This window comes from Echiichthys vipera (genome assembly GCF_963691815.1).
Source record: "Echiichthys vipera genome assembly, chromosome: 16".
Taxonomy (NCBI): domain Eukaryota; kingdom Metazoa; phylum Chordata; class Actinopteri; order Perciformes; family Trachinidae; genus Echiichthys; species Echiichthys vipera.
In genome coordinates, this window is record NC_139841.1 from 1,221,170 (window position 1) to 1,245,635 (window position 24,466).

The 24,466-nt window shown below is 42.4% G+C and overlaps 1 protein-coding gene across 3 annotated transcripts in view; it reads left to right on the top strand.

Moving 5' to 3' along the window:
- Nucleotides 1–457: 457 nt before the first annotated feature.
- LOC310958629 (protein SET-like) overlaps nt 458–24,466 on the top strand; it is a 30,181-nt gene continuing 6,172 nt past the window's right edge. For all 3 annotated transcript variants that reach the window (XM_083929656.1, XM_083929657.1, XM_083929658.1), the window contains exons 1-6: nt 458–668; nt 7,692–7,749; nt 7,839–7,981; nt 8,179–8,282; nt 8,370–8,483; nt 18,795–18,965. In XM_083929656.1, coding sequence (XP_083785782.1) covers nt 599–668; nt 7,692–7,749; nt 7,839–7,981; nt 8,179–8,282; nt 8,370–8,483; nt 18,795–18,965 — 660 coding nt within the window. In that variant the 5' untranslated portion in view covers nt 458–598. The remainder of the gene's footprint in view (nt 669–7,691; nt 7,750–7,838; nt 7,982–8,178; nt 8,283–8,369; nt 8,484–18,794; nt 18,966–24,466) is intronic.

The following is a 24,466-nucleotide window of genomic DNA, read 5'->3' on the forward strand; positions in this document are numbered from 1 at the left end:
CCTACCTGCTGCCGTCAGACTCTACAACGCTGCACAACAACGCTGAGCGACGCTCAGGGAATAAACTCACACTACTCAAAGTGATCACTGACATGCACCTTATCTCATTTGCACATTAAAATCCACATAGCACATTTTAATATAGTGTTTTATCTGCGATACTGTACTTCTATGTTATTCTATTTAATTGTTGTTCATATTTTGAATTTTATATTTTATCTTATTTTTAGTACTTCTGATTGCTCTGTGCCGCTGCTACGATGACCTAATTTCCCCTCGGGGATAAATAAAGTTATCTATCTATCTATCTATCTACAGGGGGTGGCAGTAATGCAACATTGCGGATACCGGCTGCCGTGAAACCCCAAAGAAGAAGAAAATGCAGTGTCACACTCCAGTCTGCTGGGGGCAGTAGAGCGCCATGAATTTATTTACCGACCGAGGGCTACAGAGAAAAACAAGCGTGCAAGGCAGGCTGCGCCGTGGGCTTGTAAACACGCACTATATGTAAGGTGGTTGTAACTTTTATCCTACGGAGAATAGTTATAAACCACCCGGAATATATATCTGGTCTAAAGAGTCACGGCAAACGATAACCATGTCGGCCTCATCGGCGAAAGTCAATAAAAAGGAGAATTCAAATCACGACGGAGCGGACGAGACCTCTGGTAACGTTAAGGAATGGCGGCTGTCCAGTACTACGCCATTTTCATTTGTTTTTCTTCAATGTGTTATTTCAGTGCAGTTTGGTGTATAGTATCGAACGATAGCCTTTATGTTTATGGATGGACAGCTGAATTCACCTTTTCCTGCACACATTGGGGCAAATGAGGAGCATGATAGCATAGGCTAACTATTGAGCCAGCGCTAGAGGTAAGCTAGTCATTAGCTCACATAAGCCACCGTTACTAGTTCACTTGTAGAAGGCCGTTTTTTTGCATTGCGCACGCTGCATTTAGCGTGTTGTGAAGCAATTGTTCATGTAGAGAATTTGTATATGCGTTTGGTAGTGAGGTATAGATGGGATCGCGTGAAGCTGTGCCTTTCCGCGTTTGCGGCAGGATCTTTAAACGACTGTTTGTCCCCATTATTAGCAAGTGCAACATCACTGTACGCCATCCCATTTTCCATCGGTCAAGGATGGCCAATCACTGATACCGGTAACGTTATTTGTTCAATAACACAACCATGCCAGGGAGCTTGGCTTTTGTGTGGGAGTGAGTAGCTGAAGAACACGTTAACAAGCGCTCCTTTATTCTTCTAGATAGCTTTTAGGTCGCTTTGAGGTGGCATGGGTGTTGATATTTGTTATGCTCAAAGAGGTGGACCTCGCAGTGTGATAACATCATGTGTAGCAGCAGAGCATTTCGAAGCGTGACGTCGTTACGTACCTCAATTCAAACATGGCCGCCCTTAGTAGCAACAGGAAGCTATATAGCCAGGTGAGACCTTTTGGGCTGTACTCCAAGTGCTATGTTTGGCAGAAACCAAACACAGCACACCACCCAAAACACACCATCTCTACAGTGAAGCATGGTGGTGGCAGTATTATGTTGTGGGCTTATTTCTCTTCAGAAGGGACTGGGCAATTAGTCAGGATTGAAGGGAAAATGGATGTTGCCAAATCCACCCAAATTCTTGAGGAAAACCTGCAGCCCTCTGGGCAGGTGGTCCACCTTCTGGCATGACAACGACCCAAAACACACCTCAATAAAAACAACACAGTGGCTAAAGGACATGAAGGTGAATGTCCTAGAGTGGCCTAGCCCTGACCTGAATCCTACAGAACATCTGTGAAAGGACTTCAATTCAATTCAATTCAAAAAACTTTATTTGTCCCCGGGGGGCAATTCAGGGCATACAGAGCAGCAAATAACGACGGTGCAACTATACAAAACATTTTAACCTAACAACAAGAATAAAGTGTTAGAGAAGAATAAGTGTCAGGATGTTAGTGTGTTAGTACAGGTAGAATAAGTGTCAGGATGTTAGTGTGTTAGTACAGGTTAGATACGGAGGACATCGTCGGCGTGAGATTGTAGAAAGACATACGTGTAGCAGATGTAAGCAGACATGTGAACGGGTGTATATGATGTAAACAATGTAAACATGCAGTAGACTGTTGAAACAGGTATGAACAGAACTGTAGTGCAGAAAAGATATAAGTGGACAGTGATCGGGTTCAGATTAGGTCAGACATGATACATATGTGTAATGAGCAGACGTAGACAGAACTGTAGTGCAGTAATAGAGTATAAATATATATTATAACTAAGCTATGTGCAGATAATAAATAATAAAGTGATAGTGGTGCATGGCAGGAAAACAGCAGTCTAAGTATATGCTAGCTCTGTGTAACCAGATGAATACTGAAAAATAAAGTGACCATAGTGCTGTGATGGATACAATATAAGACCTGATAGTGCAGTAGTGCATTAATACCATAAATTAACATAACTAACAGAATCAAGTAGACCAGTAAGAACATAGTAACAGAATAAGTCCGGTGTGAACATAATAACAGAATAATTAAGTAAGTGGAGTAGTGCAACAGACCAGAGTAACATAGTAGTTCACAGTTCACGTGTCCGGTAAGTGTCCAGGGGGTGAGGTGTCAGGGGTGGGAAGGGGGGGTGATGGTGTCCAGGGAGGGTGTCTGGAGAGGGAAGGAGGAGGGGTGATGGGAGGGATGTCCGGGGGGGAGAGGGGGGGTCAGGTGTCATGGGAGGGTGTCTGGAGTGGGGGGGGCGATGGTGTCCAGGGAGGGGGGGGGGGATGGAGTGTCCAGGGGAGGGTGTCAAGAGTGGGGAGGGGGATGGTCAGAGGGGTCAGAAGTTGAGGAGCTGGACAGCCCTAGGGATGAAGGTTGCTCTTCTCCTCTGTGTCCTTCAGCAGGGACAGCGAAGGCGATGTCCTGAGGGGAGCCACTCAAACGCTGAGAAGAGAGCATGAGAGGGGTCCTGCATGATCCGACCAGCTAACCTGAGTGTCTGCTGCTCATGGATGGTGGACAGAGTTCTAACAGAAAAGTCCGATGATCTTAGAGCAGACCGTGGCTGTGCTCTGCAGGTGGTTTCTGTTCTGGAGGCTGGTGGAGTAGAACCAGCATGTGATGGAGAACGTGATGATGCTCTCGATGAAGGAGTAGTAAAAGGTCAGGAGGATGTTCTTGCTGATTCCAAAGGAATTGAGCTTCCTAAGGAGGTATTTCCACTGCTGACATTTCCTGAGAATCTCCTCTGTGTTTGAGGAGAATTTCAGCAGGCTGTCAAAGATGGTGCCCAGGTACCTGTACTCCTCAACTGCTTCAACAGGCTTCCCGTGGATCAAGGTGTTTGCTGATGCAGCCAGTTCCCTCTGCTTGTTGGAGAAGGTCAGCACCATGTCTTTGGTTTTGTTGATATTCAGCTCCAGGCAGGAGCTGTCGCACCACTCCACAAACTCCTGAAGAGCTGGTCCGTGGTGCAGAGATGGGCCTGACAGCACAGACAGGAGGACGGTGTCATCAGCGTACTTCACCAGATGACAGTTAGGCTGTGTGGTTCTGCAGTCATCGGTGTAGAGGATGAAGAGCAGAGGTGAGAGCACGCAGCCCTGAGGGGAGCCGGTTGAGGTGTGTTGGAGGTCAGAGAAGGTGCTGTTGACCAGGACTCTCTGTGAACGGTTGGTCAGGAAGTCCAGTATCCACAGGATTAGCTGTTGGTCCAGATGAAAAAGGGCTGAGAGTTTGTCAGCCAGGATGTGGGGCTGCATGGTGTTAAATGTAGAAGAGAAGTCTGCAAACAGGAGTCTGGCTGCGGTGTTGGGGCACTCCAGGTGTTTGTGAACAGTGTCTATTATGAATGTTTTTGCATCATCGACGCCCCTGCCAGCTCGATAAGCGAATTGGAGCGGGTCCATCTGGGAGTGGGTTTCCCTGATGATGTGTTGTTTTATGATCCTCTCCATGGCCTTCATCACAAGAGAGGTGAGGGCCACCGGCCGGAGATCATTCAGACGTTTGACGGCGCTCTTCTTGGGGATGGGGATAATTGTTGAGTGTTTCCATTGCTCGGGGACTATGCTGCTGTCCATGGATCTTTGAAACAGGGTCTGAAACACGCCCCCTAGCTGCTCAGCACAGTGCTTCAGGACGCAGCCGCTGATGTTGTCTGGGCCAGGTGAGCTGTTCTCCCTGGTCTTCCCGAGGGCTTTCACCACGTTCTCTGCGCTGAAGGTGAAGGCTGCTGAGTCACTGGGCTTGAGCTTGGACATCGCTTCTTCCAGCTGGGTGGTGTTGTCCTGCTCGAACCTTGTGTAGAAAGAGTTAAGGTCGTTGGGGAGAGATGAAGAGCTGCTGCCTGAAACCTGGATGGTTTTTGGGTTGCTGGCAGCAGTGTGCACAGCAGCCATGTTCTTGAGTCCTTGCCAGGCTGAGCGGAGGTTACCCTGCGTGAAGCACTCCTCCACTTTGTTCTTGTACTCCAGCTTGGCAGTTTTTATGGCATGCTTGACCTCTCTGTTGACCTCCCTTTTCTCCGTTTCAGAGTTGGTGAAGAAGACCCTTTTCTTCTTGTTGAGGACCTCCTTGAGCTCTTTGGTGATCCAGGGTTTGTTGTTGGGGTAGATAGTGACCATTTTGGAGGGGATGATGTTGTCCACACAGAAGGAAATGTACGATGACACAGTGTCCACATGTTCATTAATGTCATCAGAGGGGGCCAGGAGGTTGTCCCAGTCAGTGGATTCAAAGCATCCTTGGAGTGTGATGATGCTTTCGTTGGTCCACTGCTTGATGTTCTTGACAACTTTCTTCACCCTTCTCATGACAGAGATGTAAGCCAGAGCAAGCAGGATGGCATGGTGATCAGCAGAGCCCAGAGGGGGGAGGGCGACAGATCTGTATGCGTCGGGTACTGAACCATAGCACTTGTGTCTTTTCCTGGCGTGTGTGGCATGTGATATAATGTTGATAACCTTTTAATGATTTGTCCAGGGAGCAGTGGTTGAAATCACCCAAGATGAATTTGGGAGAGTCCGGTGAAATGTGGTCCAGTTTGTTTAAAGAGTCTGTGATGTGTTCAGTGGCTGTGACTGCATTGGCTCTGGGGTGGATGTAAACCAGGATGACAAAGAGCTGAGGAAACTCTCTGGGTAGGTAGAAAGGGCGAAGGGAGACAGCCAGAAGCTCAATGTCCGGGGTGCACAGTTTCTCCCTCACGACGATCGTTGAGCACCAGCGTGTGTTTACATACAGACACACACCGCCACCATGTTGTTTACCGGTGAGCTCACTGTCTCGATCAAGTCTTAGAGGGGGTCCGAAGCCATCAACGTGCAGGGCATTGTCATCGTCGTTCTTATTTAACCACGTCTCAGTGAAAGCAAGAACCGAGGCAGTCCTGTACTCATGCATGTGGTTAACGTTAGCTTGTAGCTCGTCCGTTTTATTCCGGAGGGATCTAACATTAGCTAGGACGATAGATGGAAGCGGCCGTTGTTTGCAAGTCTCCCGTTTGAGCCTGGCCCTGATTCCGCTCTTTCTCTTCCCCCTTCTGGTTACCTTTTTGTTCTTGTGTGTGGCTGGTTGAGTTACTCCGCAGTAATTCCTTCGGTAGCGGGTCTAAGGCGAAGGCGTGTAGAGGATGGAGTCCGAGCTGCAGTAGGGTCTCTCTGGAGTACGTGTTCCGCTGATCGTTGTTTCTGCTCGCCGTCACAAACTCCAGGAGAAACCACACTTGAAGAATGGCCATGAAAAACACGGGTATATCCATGCTGAACGGAGAATTAAAGTGCCTGGTGAAATAGGAAAAGAAAAACAAGGAGGAGAACTTCCGCGTTGTCCGGCAGTCACGGGGTTAACAGGAAGGTAAACAAAGAGAGCGACACGAAGGGATGGGCGAGGGGGAAAAAAAGTCTGCTACGTCTATGTAACGTAGTTAAAAAGTTAGAAAACACACTCGCGTATGTGGCATGCAAAGGGTAAACTAAAAAGAAACAAATGTATACATAAAACAAGTAGAAAAACGTAATAAATGCTAAATAACGCTAAAGGTTGCTCTGTGCTCCGACCGGTCGATCACACGAGCAGCGACCCGGGACTTGAAGAGTGCAGTCCATCGACACTCACCACAGAATCTGACTCAACTCCAACAGTTCTGCAGGAAGAATGGAGAAATGTTTACAAAGCTGGTAGATACAAATCCAAACAGACTGATGGCTATAATTAAAGCAAAAGGTGCCTCCACAAAGTATTACATCTGGGGACTCATCACTTTCCCTACACTGCTATTTAGTAGTTAGTAGTTTTTCATTTTTTATTTATTTTCTGAAAATTTGAAAAAAAACTATTTCACTTGAATGTTGTATGGCAAAATCTGTAAATCACATTTTAGTCTTTTTATAAAAAAAAAGTAACTTTCAAAAGGTTATCAGAACTTTCTATAGGCACTGTATTAATCGAAATTATTAATTTTTCTCCAAAAAATCTAATTGACCAGAACTAATTGTTTATGTTAATTTTATTTTGACAAGCTTTGTCATCGTATAAAGCTGGCAAGAGCAACATGATAAAGAAATTAGCTTAAAAAAAAAAGATGGCCTATTATATAATTTTTGGTGAACCAAACCTAACCCATTCTACCACCAAACTGTCTTCTTATTTTAGTTATTTATCAGTCATTTTCAAAAACCACATGTACCTTTCTTGACATCTGCATCAATGACATCAACAGCACATATTTACTAAGAAAAGATGTTACTGCTTCCCGTTACTCTTCTAAAACAATCTGTCAGCGCTCGTGCGACTCTATTGAGCATGATAAACGCACCAACAATGTAATGTTCACTTCATCTGTTCACCTTCTCCTCTGCTCTCTATGTGTGCAGCCCGATGACCGCATAGAGTGCTGCGCCTTCCGTGGTCAGTACATCAGTCCGTGGATTTTGCAACTTGGTAAAAAGAGCAGGGGATATTAATGATCATGTGAAATGTTAACAACGGTGCCGCAGAATCAATATTAGAGAAACACCGATAGGAATGTATGGAAGCGATTTTGAAAACGTAAAAAAAAATGAGTTGAGTCAAAATATTGATGTTGACCCATTTCATCGACTTATGACGACTAATCACGGCAGCGCTAGTAACAACTCCTCTGTCTATAATGTGAGAACATCAGGTATACAAAAATGCCTCACTGCTTCCAGGGTGACACTTCCTGCAGCTTCCATTGAGTTTACAGTTGGTGTCTGAATCTGTATTGTGTATACCAACATTGGCATATATAATCCCATGAACTCCTTCAACTGGGGCATGATTCATCGTAAAGCCGAATGTGGCCGTCAGATCAGCACACAGAAAAATGTACCCAGTTGAATGGTGCTGTTTGGTACTCAAGGATCCAGTCAAGTCTTGGTGAAAGGACACCACAGCTCCCACATCCTGCTAGAAACTGACAAAGGCACAAAGGCTGCCCAGCGCACCATCAAGTGCTTGCACACTGAACCAGCAGGATGCCTGGCAGTGGAGATCCATTTATTATGGGTTTAATTCCACCACACTTGCCTCACTGCCCCCTCTGATGTAGAGATGGAGAGGGATGCAGAGATGCTCTTGCTTGTCCTCGTAGATGTAGATCATAGCAGATTATCTCTGTCGACCTCTGTCCTTTAATTCCAAAAACCTACATTAAAAATATTAATTTTCTTTTCAGAAAAAGAGCAACAGGAAGCAATTGAACACATTGACGAAGTACAGAATGAAATTGACAGGTGAGATTGACTCTTGCTTATGAGTAATGAAAGATGGTTGCATGGAGAAAGTTTTCCCAGTGACATGTTTTTCTCCTCTTTTCCCCCAGACTGAATGAACAGGCAAGTGAAGAAATTTTAAAAGTAGAGCAGAAATACAACAAATTACGTCAGCCCTTTTTTCAGAAGCGATCAGAACTCATAGCCAAAATCCCCAACTTCTGGGTCACAACATTTGTCAACCATCCACAAGGTAAACTATTCTATTTTGTCATTATTTTATCTCAGTGTGTATATATGGTGACTGTCTTTGCTTAGAACAGAGATAACCCTCAGTGGAGTAAACAGCCATAGTCTCAGTGTATTACACTATGGTTTTAAATGATGTTAATGAAAATTGTGAGATCAGCAGCTAACAGACTCTACTTGGCCTACATGGCTGACCTGTAGTTTCAGCTCTTCTGGGGGAGGAGGACGAAGAAGCACTTCATTACTTATCAAGGGTGGAAGTCACTGAGTTCGAGGATATCAAGTCTGGATATAGAATAGATTTTGTGAGTTGTCCGGTTTACTTTATATTTGTACATTATAAATAACATGCATGGCATATAATGATACTATGTGTTTTTTCTTTTCTGTAGTATTTTGAAGAGAACCCTTACTTTGAGAACAAAGCCCTCTCCAAAGAGTTTAACGTAAATGAGACCGGAGATCCTTTTTCCAAATCAACTGAAATCAAATGGACAACTGGAAAGGTTTGTTTGCATTTTACCTTGGTTTATTATATAAAAATATCTATCTCATGTAACTACACAATGTCATAAATCCAAGGAGTAGGAAAACCTTTAATTAATTAAAAAGACAGCTAAATAATAAGCCTGTGAAGGTTCTCATTTGTCCAGGTCATCGTTATCCCTAAAGCAATTTCAGTCAAAAGCAACTGGACTTGGTTATTTGTCTAGGAAGACGTTTTTCCTCTCATCCAAGAAGCTTCATCAGTTCATGTACGCATCTGACCAGGCTGGGACTGGTCAAATTATCTGGTGTGGGTATTTAAGCTTTCGCAAGGCCGTTCACTGGAACCCTTTGTGATCCAAGTGCCAACGACCATAGTTGGAGTAACAGTCATTGGTGGAAAGTTGGTTTCGACTTCGTCAGTGCTCTATTGGGTTCGAACGACAGTCGTTGGAGTCACAGGAGGCCATTTGTGAACAGTTGTTCTTTGAGGTTACATTGTTGAATCTCCTGGGAAGGGATGAAAGGGCTGCATTGTAAATTGGAGATAAGTGGCATCTCAGACCTCCTCCTCTGTTTAGCCCTGGTTTCTCTACTTTTACAGAGATGGCTTCTTTTACTACTCATTCAAACCACCTGTCCTCTCTGTCCAGGATGTGGACATTCTTGTCCTCAAACAAGTGGACTTCCTCCATTAGATGTAAGTGGACAGCAGAGTCCAGGCCTGAGAAGTAAGCTCTCCTGTGTTGGGCCATGCGTTTATGCAGTGGTTGTTTTGTTTCTCCAATGTAGAGATATTTGCATTCCTCGTTGCATTGGACAGAATAAACCAGATTTCTTTTGTGGGTGTGTGGTGTTAGTCATTCCGTATGTGGCTGGGGTATCAGAGAAACTCAGGAGGATCTTCAACAAACACTGCATCCCTGTGTATTTCAAACCCAGTAACACACTCAGACAGAGACTAGTACATCCCAAGGACAGAACACCACACACCCACAAAATAAATCTGGTTTATTCTGTCCAATGCAACGAGGAATGCAAATATCTCTACATTGGAGAAACAAAACAACCACTGCATAAACGCATGGCCCAACACAGAAGAGCTAACTCCTCAGGGCTTGACTCTGCTGTCCACTTACATCTCATGGAGAAAGCCCACTCCTTTGATGGAAAAAAATTACCACATCCTCGACAGAGAGGGCAGATGGTTTGAAAGAGGAGTAAAAGAAGCCATCTATGCAAAAGTAGAGAAACCATCGCTAAACAGAGGAGGAGGTCTGAGACACAACTTATCTCCAATTTACAATGCAGCCCTTTCATCCCTTCCCAGGAGATTTAATAATGTAACCTCAAAGAACAACTTTTCACAAATGGCCTCCTGTGACCGGTCGTTAAGACTCAATAGAGTCAAAGTCGAAACCAATACCCACCAACAACTGTCAGTCTACTTGGAGCACAAAGGGTTCCAGTGACATCATCTGCCTTGTGAGAGGTTAAATACCTGGATCTCCACACCAGTTAGTTGGACCAGTCCCAGCCTGGTCAGATGCGTTAATGAACTGATGAAGCCTCTTGGATGAGAGGTGAAACGTCTCCCTGACCAATAACCAAGTCCAGTTGCTTTTGACTGAAATTGCTTTGGGGGGTCAGGTAAATCATATTTCACAGGATTGCTACGCTTTCCATTGCTCTTGTTACTTCAACCTTTCTCTAGTCCTCTGTGTCACAATGGTTCCAATTTCTTTTCTCTTATCAATGTTAGTGTTGTCACAATACCAAAATTATGACTTCGGTATGATACCTGCCTAAAATATCTTGATACGGAAACTAAAGCATCATCAAAAGTAATGGAATAAAATATTAGATGAAAGAACGTGGAACTTGAAATCATTTCTTTCTTTTTATAAATTATAACACTTAACTCAGAATAAAAAGATACTTTTGTAAAAGCTGCTGAGCTTTGTAACGACTTAAAGCAACACCATGTAGTTTTTCAACCTATATTTCCAAGACCCATGTGATGTTACATCAACTTGCAATAAGTTTAATGACACATCTGTCGTATCCTGATGGAGTCTAACAGTTTCACTGGCACAATGCAACTTCTAATTTCGGGTTGACACGTGCACAAAAAAACTACAAAAAAATCGACTGCTTTACAGCATACTTTACCACACATTCACGTATATTATGTTGATGTCATGGCAGAAAAATGAAACTAAACCAAAGAAAGCAAATGTTTTGTCTGAGACTGTGAAAAGAAAAAGGGATACTGACAGAATCCAATGGCGGACGAGGATCAATATTGGCCTCAAAAATTTGCTTTATCTCCCACAACTTTAACTCTTCTTGTCATGTCAAAACATAGGAAAATGTGTGCTGGTCTCGGACATGTTACTATGGCATTAAATAGACGTACACATTTGACCCTATGAGCCTCCAAGCCACAGGAGTGCAAACCAGTTGCCCATTGTGCTGCAATACAAACTGAGACAAGAAATTGTAATGGATTCGGATTACAGCAGGCAGCCATGTTTTTAACTTGCTTTGGTTCTCACATATTTGACTCCACAAACATCAAAATGATGTTCAGCAGTGTCTCTTTTCGCAGGCGATAATCATATTTAGGGCCTGAGCACCGACGACGTCGAGCCAGCGAAGGCCCTATTGAAATTGCTCAAATTATAATTTTTTTTATTATTATTTTTTGTCAAATTAATTGCCTCTTTGTAGGCTTCATTATATTCAAAAACTCCCCAATTCAATTCAATTCAATTTTATTTATAGTGTCGAATCATAACAAAAGTTATCTCAGGACACTTTACAGAGTAGGTAAAGACCACACTCAATGACTTATTTATGATTTACATAGACCCAACAATTCCTCTGTAGAGTACAGTGGCAACAAAAACCTTCTCTATAACAGGCAGGAACGTCAGACAGACCCAGCTCTGTGGAGGACGGCCATCTGTCTTGACCGGTTGGGGAGGAAGAAAAGGAGAGAGAAAGAGAGAAAAGACACACAGATGGACAGAGAGAGACAGACAGACACACTTCCAGAGATGCAAGCAAAGCCTAACAGTAACTATAATATTTATAGTAATGTGAATATAACGTATATGTTAAGACAGTTAATACAACAGAATAGTAGAAACAAGCACAGCTAAGGTGACAGAATATGAAAATGATAATTATGGTGGCAAACATGATCAATGATGAGTAGTGGCAATAGCAGCTACGATACAGCTACAAATTTTATAGTTTATTAAACTAGTGATAGTATATATGAGTAACAGTGACAATAGCAGCAGGAAGCGCCATGTAGGACCACGGCAGCAAGCACCACCACGATCAGCAGAGACCTGCGAGACGACAAAGCACAAACAGCTCCGGGGAAGAAGCTGAATCAGTAACATGCATTGATGGGACATGAATGATACAGACAGAGAGGAGAGAAGCTCAGAGTATCAGGAAAAGTATTATCCCCCGGCAGACTAGGCCTATAGCAGCATAATTAAGCAGAATTAAGTCTCATCGTAAGCCCTAGCTGTAAGCTTTATCGAAAAGGAAAGTTTTAAGTTTACTTTTAAATAAGGGGACAGTGTCTGCCTCCCGAATAACATTTGAGAGTTTGTTCCACAGGAGAGGAGCTTGGTAGCTGAAGGCTCTGCCTCCCATTCTACTTTTGGAGACTCTAGGAACGACGAGTAGCCCTGCATTCTCAGAGCGCAGAGATCTAGTTGGGTGATACGGTACTATGGGCTCTTTAAGATACGACGGAGCCTGACCAATAAGAGCTTTGTACGTAAGGAGAAGGATTTTAAATTATATTCTAGATTTTACAGGTAGCCAGTGCAGAGAAGCTAATACAGGAGAAATATGTTCTCTTCTATTTGTTTTAGTTAGTACACGAGCTGCAGCATTTTGGACCAACTGGAGACTCTTAACAGACTTATTGGAGCAGCCTGATAATAAGGAATTGCAATAGTCCAGCCTAGAAGTAACAAATGCATGAACAAGTTTCTCTGCATCTTTCTGAGACACAATGTTCCTAATTTTTGCAATATTACGCAGGTGAAAATATGCAGTCCTTGTTGTTAGTTTTATGTGAGAATCGAAGGACATATCCTGATCAAAAATAACACCCAGATTCCTTACTGTGGTGCTGGACGACAACACAACATCATCCAGAGTAACAATGTCTTTAGCTATTGAGTTTCGGAGGCCTTTGGGGCCAAGTACAATAACTTCAGTTTTGTCTGAGTTTAACATCAGGAAATTGCAGGTCATCCAGCTTTTTATTTCCTTAATGCACATTTGAAGTTTATCTAACTGATGGGTTTCTTCTGGTTGGATCGACAAATATAATTGTGTATCATCAGCATAACAATGAAAATTTATGGAGTGCTTCCTTATAATATTTCCTAAAGGAAGCATATATAAGGTGAAAAGAATCGGTCCAAGGACAGAACCCTGTGGGACTCTGTGACTAACTTTAGTGTGCATGGAGGATTTGTCATTAACATGTACAAACTGAGATCTATCTGATAAATATGACTTGAACCAGCTCAGTGCGGTTCCTTTAATGCCAATTAGATGCTCCAGTCTCTGTAGCAGGATGTGATGGTCAATAGTGTCGAAGGCAGCACTAAGATCTAGTAAGACAAGTACAGAGACAAGTCCTTTGTCTGAAGCTATTAGAAGGTCGTTAGTAATTTTCACCAGTGCTGTCTCAGTGCTATGATTTGCTCTAAATCCTGACTGGAAATCCTCAAATAACTCATTATTATGTAAAAAGTCACACAACTGATTGGCAACTAATTTCTCGAGTATCTTAGAGAGAAAAGGAAGGTTAGATATAGGTCTATAGTTGGCTAGTACCTCAGGATCAAGACTGGGCTTTTTCAGAAGAGGTTTAATTACAGCTACTTTAAAAGACTGTGGTACATAACCTGCTGATAAAGACATGTTAATCATATCTAATACAGGAGTGCTAATTAAAGGTAACACTTCTTTAAGTAACCTAGTTGGAATAGAGTCTAGGAGACAAGTAGAAGGTTTTGATGCTGAAATAGTAGATGTTAATTTGTTAAGGTCGACTGTAGAAAAGTAGTCCAAGAATATATCAGGTCGTACAGTTTGTAAGGTTCCTGGGTTTGATGAAAAAATAGTGCCAAGCGAGTTGATTTTGTCTCTAATAGTTATAATTTTGTCATTAAAGAAGGTCATGAAGTCGTTACTACTGAGGGTTATAGGAATACATGGCTCAATAGAGCTGTGGCTCTCTGTCAGCCTGGCTACAGTGCTGAAAAGAAATCTAGGATTGTTCTTATTCTCCTCTATTAAAGATGAGTAATATGCTGCTCTGGCATTACGTAGGTCCTTCCTATAGGTTTTAAGACTTTCTTGCCAAACTAAGTGAGATTCCTCCAGTTTAGTGGAGCGCCATTTACTTTCCAGCTTTCGCGATATTTGTTTTAATTCACGGGTTTGTGAGTTATACCACGGAGCTAACTTCCTCTGTTTTATTATCTTCTTTTTTAAAGGAGCAACAGAGTCAAGTGTTGTTCTTAGAGAGCCTGCCACACTTTCAACAAGGTGATCAATTTCAGAGAAACTAACGTTAGTGCAGGAGTCTTGAATATTAGGATGAGGCATTAAAGTAAATGCAGATGGAATCGCTTCCTTAAATTTAGTTATAGCACTATCAGATAAACATCTAGTGTAGACACTTTTGCCCAGAGGTGAGTAGTCCTGTAATATGAATTCAAAAGTTATTTAAAAATGGTCTGATAAAATAGGATTCTGTGGAAAGACTATTAAGTCATCAATTTCCACACCATAAACCAAAACAAGGTCGAGGGTGTGATTAAAACAGTGAGTAGGTTTATGTATACTCTGACTAAAACCAATCGAATCTAATAGAGAGATAAACGCGATACTGAGACTATTATTATCGCTGTCCACATGAATATTAAAATCACCTACAATGATTACTTTGTCAGATTTAAGGACTAAATTTGACAGAAACTCTGAGAATTCAGACAGAAATTCAGAGTACGGACCAGGAGCACGGTACACTATAACAAATATAATTGGCTGCACAGTTTTCCAGGTTGAATGTGAAAGACTAAGAAAAAGACTTTCAAATGAATTATAATTTAGTTTAGGTTTAGGGTTTATTAATAGGCCTGAATCATAAATAGCTGCAACGCCTCCTCCTCGACCACTGCCTCGAGGAATATGAGTATTAATATGACTGGGAGGAGTGGATTCATTTAGGCTAACATATTCTTCGGGCGCAGCCAGGTTTCGGTCAGACAGAGTAAATCAATATGGTTGTCTGATATCAGATCGTTTACTAATACAGCTTTAGATGAGAGAGATCTAATGTTTAAAAGTCCACATTTTATTTTCTCATATTGTTGCATTGTCGCAGATTTTGCGTTGATTTGTATCAAGTTTTTCTTTATAGCTCCTCTTCTGTTCATTTTTGATCTGTTTAATTTAATTGATCGTGGGGCAGACAGGGTTTGTATACTAACCTGAGCTGGAAAATGCTCCACAGGGAGCGCAGAGAGGTGTGTAAGACTGCCACTCTGCTTCCTGGGCACCTGCGATAAGGGCAGCGCAGAGAGGTGTATTAAACTGCGACTCTGCTTCCTGATCCCAACCAAACTTGACACAAATTCGAGCTCTGGGAAAATTTCATTGTTTTCAGAAATGGGCGTGGCAAATTGGTTCGCTAGCGCACCCTAGAATCAGCCAGGGCACTACAAATGAGGTAACATTCATTCATTCATTCATCTTCAACCGCTTATCCTGGGGTTGCTGGAGCCGAACCCAGCTGACATAGGGCGCTAAGCGGGGTACACCCTGGACAGGACGCCACTCTATCACAGGGCACATAGAGATGTACAGAGACAGACAACCATTCACACCTACGGGGAATTTTAGACTCATCAATTGACCTAACACGTGCATGTCTTTGGACTGTGGGAGGAAACCGGAGTACCCGGAGAAAACCCACGCAGACACGGGGAGAACATGCAAACTCCGCACAGAAAGGCCGAGGTCTGGATGCGAACCTGTGACCTTCTTGCTGTGAGGCAAGTGCTAACCACTACACCACCGTGTAAATCGGTAGGCATGTAGAACTCTTCCAGACAAACAAAAAACCTCTTGGACCCATTTTGTAAACTCGAGGAAGTGGGCCTTTTTCGAGATTTGCATATATCATACTATAACGAACTACTCTTAGGGATTTAACACGGTCGACTTCAAAATCAGCCAGTATCATCTAAATGCATATCTGACAAAACGATACTTGGCACATTTTCTTTTTTTTGCTTGGTGTCGCTGTGGCATGGCGCAGAAGTTTGGCCTTCCACCTTTAAACAGGAAGTCACTGTAACTTGGGCATACATTATCCAATCTGCACCAAATTTCTCAGGAATGACAAGAGTCATACCCTGAACACACCTATCTCACAATGATAGCGCCCCCTTTTAGCAAACAGTAAATAACAGCCAGGACTGACATAAAATACTGAAAATCGGAATGCATATATATATATTCGAGATGTAAAAAAAGAGCCTCTTGTAGTGATTTGCTGAAGTATACAGGAAGTCCGGCGTTTTGAATTTTATGGCCATTTTCGCAAATTTGCACGTGTCATACTTTAACAAACTCCTCATAGGGATTTAACACTATCAACTTCAAAATCAGCCAGTATCATCTAAACACGTCTGACAAAACGATACTTGCTGCATTTTCTATTGTTTGCTCATATGTATGCATGTGTATATATGTGTGTATATATGTATAAGTGTGTATATATGTATAAGTGTGTATATATGTATGTGTATATATATATGTATAAGTGTGTATATATGTGTGTATATATGTATAAGTGTGTATATATATATGTGTATGTATATATATGTGTATATGTGTATGTATATGTGTGTATATGTACACGTATATGTGTATATATACATGTATGTGTGTATATATGTATGTATATATATGTGTGTATATATGTATGATGTATACATGTGTGTATATATACATGTGTGTATATATATATATATGTGTGTATGTATATATGTGTGTGTATATATGTATATACATATGTATATACATATATAAATGTGTATATATGTATCTATATATATAAATGTGTAAATATGTTTGTATGTATATATATGTGTATATATATGTATGTATTTATATATATATATATGTGTGTATATATGTGTGTGTATATATGTATGTATATATATATGTGTATTTATATAAATGTATATACATATGTGTGTATATGTATATGTAAACGTATATATACATGTATATATACACATATATATATATATACACAAACATATATATGTGTGTATATATGTGTAAGTTTACACGTATATATACATGTGTATATATTCACACATATATATAAATATAAGAGCGTACTCACACTGTCCTCCCGGACCGCGACCCGGACTTTAGGGTACTTGTCCCCCCTCCCTCTCCCCCCCGCGCCCCAGCCCCGTTTGTACTCGCACTGCCAGGGCCGGCCAATGCTACCTGCTGTCCATACGCCATCACGCCGTAACACGTCACACGCATTGATCGCGTGTGTGTGGCTTTGTTTACAAATCTTTCCATAGACCTCAGAGTTTTTGTGCGTCTTGTCGACTGTTTTTGAATATTTTCATTCGACCAAATCTGCAGTAAACACTCCACCTCCGCACCACACCCACGTGAACCTTTCACCGCCATTGTTGTTGTTGTTAAATGTCCGCGCATGGTCCGTCCTTCTATTTACATGTCCGAACAGGCGGACATAACGATACTGCCGTAGGGCTCGTGCTCGTACACGTGCGCACGCTCGTGCTCGTACATGTGCAAACGGCTCCGCTAAAGCCCACCGTGGACGGCCCGCTGGCCGCAGTTGTGCGCGGAGCGGGTGCACTCACACTGCTTAAAGGTACTAGGCTTTAGCTGAAAAAACGGTTTTGGCCGCGGCCAAAAGGACAGTGTGAGTAGTGTATATATATTTGTATGTGTGTATGTGTGGGGTGTTAGTTAAGGCGGGCATATATGTCTGTAAAGGTCACTGCAGAATGGGCTTTCTGTCCAAAGAGTCTTAAATGTGTCGTGTTCAGCACTGAACTGGCGAGAAACACCAATTGCAGTGTTGAGTCTTCTCATAATCCTGTCCTCTCATGCACTTGTTTTACGTGGCGACCGTCCTTTTTGAGGGACTTGAATGAATCTCTGTCCTTGTAAAGTTTCAATATTCTTGAAATCAGACTGTGAACACCCAACCTCTCTCTGATGGCTGAGAGGGTCATCCCTCTGGCCTTTATCTGGACAACTTGCTGTCTCAGGATTTGAGTCACCTTAGATCAGCTCGCCATCTCGCAAAGTAACAAGGAGAGCTGCAGATAAAAAGGGTGCTTCCAACAAAGAAGTCGGTGTTATCTAGGTTAAACACCAATAACTGGGAAGAATCTGAAAGTGTTCTGTAATTTTGCTCAATGCTTTTTCTTCTTTTTTTTTTTACCAAAATAAAGGTTGTTTTTGTTAAGTGCCTTGGTTATTTAAAAAACATGCTAGAACAGCAGTGGTATAGCCACAGCAGATGTTCTATCAAATTATGAACAATAAAAAATAACTAAAATTCAGACTAAATCAAGTATTAATAACTTGTCTAATTTTGCTCTCCAGTGTAAGTGGTGTTGTTGATCAGCACATGTTTTGGTAAGGTTAATGTCACCAGTGTGAACTGTTTGCATACAGACACGTGTGAACCACATAACTTTACCCGTGGCTGCCTTGTGCAACTCTGATGATGAAAAAAGTTCACTTTTTACAAATTAAACACTCAATTGACTAAATGCTTCATCCGGGGGATATTAATGTTATCTAGTGCTAACCTGCAGCTGCAAATATGTGGCCTGCAAGTCAGCATGTCTGTCAGCTCGTTGTTTCTACAAATTTGAATTGTTGTCTCCCTCGCTGTATCAAAGCATCGTTTACAGACGGGCTATGTGGTGTCCGTGAGCCTGCCTTTACTGCGTCTCCTTATAAACAATCTTAGGATGGTCAGCAGGAGCACTCATGCCACTCTGGCTCCAGGCAGTGACAAGGCAGAGAGAAGCTGCACACAGACGCTGCCCCGCTGTCGCACAAAGTTTAGTATTGATACTAACTTGAAATAGCTTTGTTTTTAACAGCAAGGTACTGCTGTACATTTCTAGGATCTGTTTACTGTGCATCACTACAATGTTAAAACCTTCAAGCTTGACCAAACACAATTCTCTCCTCAGGACCTGACGAAGCGCACAGGCCAGACGCCAAGCAAAGCTGGGAAGAAAAGGCAGCATGAGGAGCCAGAGAGCTTCTTCACCTGGTTTACTGACCACTCAGATGCAGGAGCTGACGAGCTAGGAGAAGTGATCAAGGACGACATCTGGCCTAATCCGCTGCAGTACTACTTGGTAGGCTTCGCCCTTGTTTTTTTTCTAGTCTTGAGCCCCTTTCACAATTGTACTGCAAACCTGAAATGATCTAAACATCACCCGGCGGAGCTGCATGTGAGAACATGAGCCCATGTGTGAGTAGAGCGGCTCATTGTCTAGAGAATTCACAGGTAGTGAATTGGTGTGTTGAATAATTCAATTCAATTTTATTTACAGTGCCAAATCATAACAAAGGTTATCTCAGGACACTTTACAGAGTAGGTAATGACCACACTATTACTTATTTATGATTTACATAGACCCAACAATTCCCCCGTAGAGTAAGGTGGCAACGAAAACCTTCCCTATAACAGGCAGGAACGTCGGACAGACCAACCTCTGTGGAGGACAGCCATCTGTCTTGACCGGTTGGGGAGAGAGAAGGGGAGAGAGAAAGAGAGAAAAGACGTGCAGATGGACAGAGACAGACAAGGACAGACACGAAGACAGAGAGACAGACACACTTCCAGAGATGTAAGCAACCAAAGAGTAACAGTAACTATAATATATAATATCTATAGTAATGTGAATATGACTTATATGTAATGGCAGTTAATACAGCAGAATAGTAGAAACAAGCACAGCTAAGGTGATAGAATGACAATGATAATTATGGTGGCAAACATGATCAATGATGAGTAGTGGCAATAGCAGCTACAATACAGCGAGACATACTACTGATGGTGTTTTTATGGCTACAAATTTTATAGTTTATTACACTAGTGATAGTATATAGGACTTATAGTTATAGAAGTAGCAGGAAGCGTCATACAGGACCACGGCAGCAGGCACCACCACGATCAGCAGAGATCTGTGAGACGACAAAGCACAAACAACTCCGGGGAAGAAGTTGAATTGGTAACAGAGAGGAGAGAAGCTCAGAGTATCTGGAAAAGTATTATCCCCCGGCAGACTAGGCCCATAGCAGCATCATTAAGCAGAACAAAATCCGCTTTAAAATAACAATATTGCTATTGCTGTAAGCTTTATCAAAAAGGAAAGTTTTAATATACTTAGGCTATTTTTATCAACGTCCATGTGAATATTAAAATATCCTACAATGATTACTTTACCAGATTTAAGGACTAAATTTGACAGAAACTCTGAGAATTCAGATAGAAATTCTGAGTACTGACCAGGAGCACAGTACACTATAACAAGTATAAATGGCTGCACAGTTTTCCAAGTTGAATGTGAAAGACAAAGAACAAGACTTTCAAATGAATTATAGTTTAGTTTAGGGTTGATTTATAGGTCTGAGTAATAAATAGCTGCAACGCCTCCTCCTCGACCACTGCCTCGAGGAATATGAGTATTAGTATGACTGGGAGGAGTGGATTAATTTAGGCCAAAATATTCTTCATGACACAGCCAGGTTTCAGTCAGACAAAGAAAATCAATATGGTTATCTGATATCAGATCATTTACTAATACAGCTTTAGATGACAGAGATCTGATGTTTAAAAGTCAACATTTTATTTTATGATTTTGTCGCATTATTGCAGATTTTGGTGTTGATTTGTATCAAGTTTTTCTGTGTAGCTCCTCTTCTGTTCATGTTGATCTGGTTCATTTAAATGGTCGTGGGGCACACAGCGTTTGTATACTATACTGAGCTGGAAAATGCTCCACAAGACTGCCACTCTGCTTCCTGGGCAACAGTGATAAGGGCAGTGCAAAGAGGTGTATTAAACTGCGACTCTGCTTCCCGATCCCAACACTGGGTTGTTGATTTTGGACTGCTAACAACTGCGTCCAGGTTCTTAGATATGAGAGCGGCACCCTCCAGAGTAGGATGAATACTCCTAATAAGACCAGGTTTTCCCCAGAAAGACTGCCAACTATCTACAAAGCTCTTATTATTTACCGGGCACCATCCAGACAGTCAGCGACGGAATGATGACATGCGGCTATACATGTCATCGAAAGTCAAGTTGGGCAGGGGACCAGAGAGAATTACGGAGTCCGACATAGTTTTTGCATATGCACACACTGACCCCACATTAATATTAGTGACCTCCGATTGACGTAATCGGGTGTCATTACCGCCGACGTGAATAACAATCTTACCATATTTACGTATATACTTAGCCAGCCGTTTCAAATAAGACTCAATGTCGCCCGCTCTGGCCCCCTACATTTGTATCATGCTCCAACCAAGACACAAATGAAAATGTCTAACTGGAGAAACGATGAGATTGAGGAACTTCTCCGATAAGTCCATCGCTGAAATCGTCAGACAAACTCGCTCCGTGATGAAGTTGGTAGTTTGCGGGTCAGGTTGGCTTTGAGCAGTTTATTAACGATGCAGGTCAGCTCCCACACACTAGCTAAGTCATCCCACGTGATGCTACTCAGCCAATCAAGTCTCTGCTTTCCAGGCAGCAAACAGCGGCATAGTCAAAAAATTAAGAGGCGAATAACAGGACGAGGCTACACGGTGTTGTAGTGGTTAGCACTGTCGCCACACAGCGAGAAGGTTCCAGGTTCGCATCCCGACTTGGGCCTCGCTGTATGGAGTTTGCATGTTCTCCCCGTGTCTGCGTGGGTTTCCTCCGGGTTCTCCGGTTTCCTCCCATAATCCAAAGGACATGCATGTGTTAGGTTAATTGATGACTCTAAATTGCCCGTAGGTGTGAATGGTTGTCTGTCTCTGTACGTCTCTATGTGTCCTGCGATAGACTGGCGTCCTCTCCAGGGTGTACCCTGCCTCACGCCCGATGTCAGCTGGGATCGGCTCCAGCCCCCTGCGACCCCAACAGGGACAAGCGGTTGAAGATGAATGAATGACAGGACGACAGAGAGACAGAAAGGACAATAAAGAGCAGTTTAGATAGATGAGACGATCAGAGGAGTGATTTGGAGACAAGGAGAGAAACAAAGACGATCAACACACGAAGAGTTTGTCGGGAGCAGAGAGAGAAACAGACGGTCAGAAAGTGAGTCTGGATCAGAGAGAAACAGACGGTCAGAAAGTGACTCGGGATCAGAGAGAGAAACAGACGGTCAGAAAGTGAGTCTGGAGCAGAGAGAAACAGACGGTCAGAAAGTGAGTCGGAGATGACGAAAAAAAAACACAAATGGCACTATCTAAGAAAAGAATGGTTGGTACCGAAAATAGAGCTGTCAATCTGGAATGGACAGACTCATTTCTGTTCATTCTTCCCTCAGTACAAAACCACTGTGTCTGATATGCTCCGAGACTGTAGCTCTCATTAAAAAGGGGCAATGTGAAGCGCCACTATGACACAAAGCACAAAGTTTTCGACCGAGCATACATTAAGTCTGAGCTGAGGTCGCAGAAAATAAGCAGTCTCAGAGCCCAGTATGACCAGTCCACCAGGATCTTGAGTTGACCCATACATTCACTGCCCAACAATGTGGAATGATTCCTCAGAGTTGATGGATTTTAGGTCAACACAAAAAAACATTTACTGATGGGGGGGGGTTGTCAAGGAGTCCATGAGCGCAGTAGCTGTAACCTTATATGAAGGAAAACAAAAAAGAAGAGCTGTGTAACAAAATAAAGCAAATAGCTATGTCAGCATCATCAGCCATAAAGAAAAGTGAGGTATTAACACAGGATGTACTAGCCCAGCTGAATGAAGCCATCCATGAGGCACCATGTGTAGGCTTGGCTGTAGATGAGTCCACTGATCGGTCTGACAATGCTCAGTTGTTAGTTTATGTCAGGTTCTTCAACAAAGACCAGAAAACATTCTGTGAGGGCCTGTCAGGTGTTACTTCCCTTCAGACCAGTCCACGAGGAGAGGACTTCTACCAGGCCATTAAGGAGATGTTAAGAGAGCGAGGAATAGACCCTAAACAAGTGGTTCCACAAATGGAGCCCCTGCCATGACAGGGAGAGAGAGAGGAGCTGTAGCAAGACTGAGAAGACAATCCTGAGCTCATTGTATACCACTGCATAATCCACCAGTCTGTCCTCTGTTCCACCCTGTCAGATGAGCATGCTGAGGTGATGAACACAATAATAAAAATTATACATTTTCTCAGGGCATCCTCCTCCTATCAGCATCGTATGCTCAGAGAATTCCTCAGAGATGTTGAAGCAAACGCTGATGATCTTTTGCTGCACAACAATTTGAGATGGCTCAGCAAAGGCAGAGTGGTTTTGGTCTATCAGAAGGGAGGTAGCAGATTTCTTGGTAGCGCTGAAGAGTAAGAAGGCAACACAGTTTTCGCTCTTTTTAAATGATGAGAAAAAATGGATAATGTGGCATTTTTGGTTGATATCACTTCACATCTGAAGGAACTGAATATGAAGCTACAGGGCAAGAACAATTCTATTTGTGAACTGATAACAGCTGTGCGCTCCTTTCAGAGGAAACTGGAGTTGTTCAGCGAAGACCTGCAAGGAGACTGTGCCCACTTCCCAGCAGTGCAGGACCAGGTTCAGGGAAAGAGAGATGTGTCTGCCTTTGTTGACTTTGTTGATAAGCTGATTGTTAACTTTAGCAAACGTTTTGACAGCTTCTGCTTTGGGCAGCAGCTCACCATCTCCATTCAGAACCTATTTCTCATCACCGATGTCAAGGGGTTCTCAAATGAAGTCAAACAGCTCTTCGAGTGGGCAAATGCTGCGCCTCTTCAAATGGAACTGGTTGATCCCCAGCCAGATATTGCCCTGAAAGAGCAGTTCAGAGGAGCTGATCCTGACACTTTCTGGTTCCAAATGGTTTCTGAGTCAGCTTCCCAGGTCTGAGGAAAGTAGCCCTGTACATCATGACCATGTTTGGCTCCACGTACAGTTGCGAGGTAGCTTTCTCCACAATGAACATAATTAAGACAAAATATCGGCCCAGGCTTACCAATGAGCACCTCCACATGTGCATGAGAATGGCCCTTACACCATTTAGGCCCAGATTTAAAACCCTGGCAGGAAAAGCTACAGCTCAATTCTCTCAATGAGCAACAGAAAGTCGGGAAAGTGGAATATAAGAGGGAAAGACAGAGAAACTGAAAGTGTTCAATAGTTAGGATTTCTAAAGATTTTTATAGTAAAAGTGGTTGAGATTGTTCAGTCAAAATGTGAGACATTTAAAGAAAAATTAGATTTCTCGTAAGTTAAGAATTTAGTTTGAAGATGCTAAATTTTTCCAGGGCTATTGTATTTATTTTCTCTTCAAAAAAATGCAGCACTTCTTGAGAGGGATTGTGTATCTCTGCACTTCAATACTAAGTGACAAATATTGTCAAAATGTTAATGATTTAGAATATGTTTATTTATCTGTTATTTACATGCAGACGCTGATACGACTTCTTCAACATATAACACACTAACGCAAGTTGGACATGATGTTCCAGACCTTTACTTGAATAAATTTTCACTGATCGGACCTCTTTGCGTTTTAGTTGAATACTTCTGGTGTAGGGCATATATGTGAAGTTAAAGTTAAATAGCAAATCACAAAGAATCATCCTGAGCATACAAACAAGAACATTTTTAGTTTGAGCTAATT